The following is a 4,112-nucleotide window of genomic DNA, read 5'->3' as shown; positions in this document are numbered from 1 at the left end:
ACGCCTGGTGCAACATCACTTTTAGCAAGTGCAAATTTAAGTGGTATTGAAATGGATTGGGGTGTCCGTATGCATACATGTCCACATAAAATGAATTTTAACCAAACTATAGCATCTAATTCAAAATTCAGCTCAGACTGGTTTGTACATGTAAATGGAAAGAAACATCAGGCTGATCCCTGAGTTACGCAAGCATAAGGACCTGAGCAGGACCCCAGCTGTGGGGTTCAGGACAGTGCTGGGGAGGCAGAGGCTAGAGGATCTCTGCGACTTGGTGGCTGTCAGTATAGCAGAGTCTGTGAGCGTGACACCTATCTTGATAAAGGAAAGAGTGACTGAGGACATCCAGCTTCAACCCCAGCCTTCATATGCACACATTTGCACACAGAATCCACATGTACATGCACAAGAAAAAACTAAGTCAAGTGTGGTTGTCACACCTGTAATCTCAGAACGTTAGGAGACTAAGGCAAAAAGACCATGAATTCAAAATCAATCTGAAATGCATAGCAAGACTGTCTCAAGAGAGAGGGAGGGAGGGAGGGAGGAAGGAAGGAAGGAAGGAAGGAAGGAAGGAAGGAAGGAAGGAAGGAAGGAAAACTTTTAGAAGAAAACAATATTTGCCAATTATACCCTGATTTGTCTTTGCCTAGGTATCTACTCTAGTGAGATGAAACTCGTCTGCACAGTTATTCAAGCTATGTTCATGACTGACTGGGGAGCTTTTTCAGTGTGCCAAACAGTTTAGTGTACAGTGTGAGGACCAGTGTTTGATTCCCATCACCCCCATAAAAAAGCATGCCTTGGCAGCCTGTACCCTCAACAGGTACAGGTGGGATGGAGGAAGAGAGGCTTCAGAATTTTGGCTTAAAAATTAAGGATTTGCTGGCCAACCTGTTTGGCCAAAACAGTGAGAAGAGAGTGAGCCCAGGTTCATTGTGAGAGGGAGTGACCCAAGATCCTCCTGGCTTTCTTCTGCACAGGTGCTCACCCATGTCCACACACATGATTACTACACATAGACAGATAGCTTTTAGAGATTGAAAGTGTGCTGGAGAGATGGTTCAGTGGTCAAGAGCACCTGTTGCTCTTACAGAAGAGCAACTGGTTCAGTTCCCAGGACCGACAGTTCACATCGTCTTTAACTCCAGCTCCAGGAGATTCAGTGCCCCATTCTGACCTCCCCGCATACAGTGCACATACATACATGTAGACAAAACACTCATGCACATAAAATAAAATTCTTTAAAGGTGAAAATAATCCAGATGTTGTATGCTTGGCATTTGAAAAGGAACGAGCTGTTGATATTATAAATTAGCTTGCATGAACCTTAAAGGCATTATGCCATGTGTCAGAAGCCAGTGCTGTGCTTGTATTCCATCCTACCTTATGTAGCATTTTTAAAAGACAAAGCCATGGCAGAGAGCAAACTGCCGGTTTCTTGGAGTGCTCAGGGGCATGATCTCAGCGGGCTGTCAGAGATGGGCATGCAGGTTGAGCTGTGGCTCCCAACAGTTAAAGGTGTCCTATGTAACTTAAGTTATGGAAAAATCTGGTAGAAAAATGATATCTTTTTCTTAAAATGAGTGATTAAAACCAAAATGGTTGGAGCTACCATATATAGACATAGATTCTTCACTTTATAGAAATTTTATAGAAGTTATAAGAATTGATAGAAACATTATGAGGTTTTTTGCTTATTTTTTAATTAAGGAATTTTTTGATAACTTCAAATGTAAACCAAATTTTAGACAGCAGTCCTTTTTCAGATGATAGACTTTTTCTTTTAATTCTTTTCCAAGAATCAGATGGGCGGCTCAAATATCTCCAGCCCTGGGTTACAGCCAAGCACTCAGCTCTCCAATCTGGGAAGCACCGAGACTCTAGAAGAGACACCCTCTGGGTTACAAGATAAGGTTTGTACAGCTAAAGCCCTAGCCTTGTCAAAGTAACAAAGCAGTGACATTTTAGGATTTGAACCACTGGGCAAGCTTGGTTCATCACTTGTCTGTCAGATCATATGTGTGACATCATAATGACATGTCCCCAGCTCCTTCCCCAGGCCCATGAAACTCTCATCTGAACTGTGCAGCAGCCTCCTTTCTAGTCCCCTGGCTTTTGTTCTTGACACTGCTTCCTTTCTCTGTGCTCAGCCAGACGAGCGAATGAGCTGCTAAAACCCAGCTTTCGTGCCTCTGCTTTTACAGCTTCCCATGGGGTTCTGTCTCACTCATAGCAATGGCCCACAAGACTCGACCTGGCATCTACCCGTGCCAACAATTCTGTTTTCTCCTTGCCCACCTTGTCCCTGCCTCGTTACAGCACTCTGACCTGTGTGCATTTGGAGGGCACAACCACCTCAAATGCCATTCTTTAGACCCCACCTACCTTTTTATTTTATTGTTTTGTTTTGTTGTTTGGTTTTTGGAGACAGGGTTTCTTTGTGTAGCCCTGCCTGTCCTGGAACTCGCAGACTGGCCTCAGACTCACAGAGATCCTCCTGTTTCTGCCTCTTGCACACTAGAATCAAAGATACGCACCACCACCTGGCTCATTTTATGTTGTAAGCAGAGTTTCTCCTTAGCTCGCCATGGCTGACTAGACTAGCCAGTAAGTCCCTCTGACCCCACCCCTGCCTCGCACCAGGCTTAGAAGCCCAAAACTGAGCAGGAAGCTCCCAAATGTGAAGGCTGTGTAAGCTGTATAGCAAGACTTTGTCTCAAAAACATGAAATAAAGTAAAACTAGCCGGGCGGTGATGGCGCACACCTTTAATCCCAGCACTCGGGAGGCAGAGGCAGGCGGATCTCTGTGAGTTTGAGACCAGCCTGGTCTACAAGAGCTAGTTCCAGGACAGGCTCCAAAACCATAGAGAAACCCTGTCTCGAAAAACCAAAAAAAAAAAAAAAAAGTAAAACTATCTTTTTTTCAGCTACTACCAAGGAATTATAAAATATTGAGATTTGGATTTTGTCAAAAGCTGTGTGATTGTCTAAAACAATTATAAATCCTTCCTCTGCCCCTAAACAGAAAGACTATCTGTTTAGTAACACTGCCATCTAGTGCTGGGTAGAGATAATGCTGCCAAACCTTGGTATTAAATCCCATTTCATGAGGGCAGCTAAGGGGGATTTAGGTCAGTGCAGTGCTGGCCATGCAAGCATGAAGGCCAGAGTGTGGGTCCCAGCATCCACACGAAAGCTTAGCTTGCTGGTGCCCTGAGGAGGCAGACAGAGACAGGCTTCTAGAGCTCACAGGGCAGCTGCTCTAGCTGAATGGTGAGTCTTGGTTCCTAGGGAACGACATCGGACATTGACTTGTGTCCTCCACAAACATGCACGTTAGCTACGTGTGTATACCACATGAACTTGTCTGGATACCACAAATACAGCTCACAAAAAATGCATTTCAATTTCATAATACACTTGTTAAGTTCTCTTGGTAATATTTTTCTGGTGTGGTTTGTTTAGTTTTTTTCATATGATTTAATTATTCCTATTCTTTAACATAGAAATATGACTTCTTACCTGAAATTTCTGCAGAGTAGCCCTAATACTTCATTTTCCAAAATAGATCTAAATGTGCTGTATATACATAACAGTATGATTTTATAATCTACATTAATTTGCATTATTGAATATGAATATTGTTTTCCATTACTTTCCTTTGGTTTTGTTTAAGTTAACTTGGGCTGGGTTGGATTAGATCCTAGAGGATAGTTTCATCTAGCTGAGAACGCATTAGGTGTCTGAGGTACCTTTGGACCTCTCCTCCTCCCCACTGTCCCCTGGGTTCTAGTGTACAGCTCTGCTCCACTCCCAGCTCAGTGGTAAGGACATTGTTTGGAATTTTTGTTTTATTTGATTTGGTCTTGGTTTTGGTCCAGTGTGGAACACACTGTGTAGGCTAGGCTTACCTTAAATTCAGACTAATTCTCCTACCTCCACTTGCCATCCAGGGTTACGGGCAGTTCTTATCACACAATCTTGAACCATTTTTATTTTTACCATACAGAATTTTTTGGGGGGGCTGGAGAGATGGCTCAATGGTTAAGAGCATTCCCTGCTCTTCCAAAGGTCCTGAGTTCAATTCCCAGCAACCACATGGTGGCT

The 4,112-nt window shown here is 43.4% G+C and overlaps 1 protein-coding gene across 2 annotated transcripts in view; it reads left to right on the top strand.

Moving 5' to 3' along the window:
• The window catches only part of Dcp1a (decapping mRNA 1A), a 48,974-nt gene that overhangs the window by 34,614 nt on the left and 10,248 nt on the right, over positions 1–4,112 (top strand). Inside the window, exon 6 of one of the 2 annotated variants that reach the window (XM_005348762.2) lies at positions 1,804–1,917. The exons of the other annotated variant lie outside the window; for it this stretch is intronic. Coding sequence (XP_005348819.1) covers positions 1,804–1,917 — 114 coding nt within the window. The remainder of the gene's footprint in view (positions 1–1,803; positions 1,918–4,112) is intronic. 2 annotated transcript variants of the gene reach the window in all.

The sequence above is a fragment of the Microtus ochrogaster genome, chromosome 6, assembly GCF_000317375.1.
Source record: "Microtus ochrogaster isolate Prairie Vole_2 chromosome 6, MicOch1.0, whole genome shotgun sequence".
Classification (NCBI taxonomy): domain Eukaryota; kingdom Metazoa; phylum Chordata; class Mammalia; order Rodentia; family Cricetidae; genus Microtus; species Microtus ochrogaster.
Note: the sequence above shows the minus strand (reverse complement) of the source record. Positions and strands in the feature narration are given on the sequence as shown.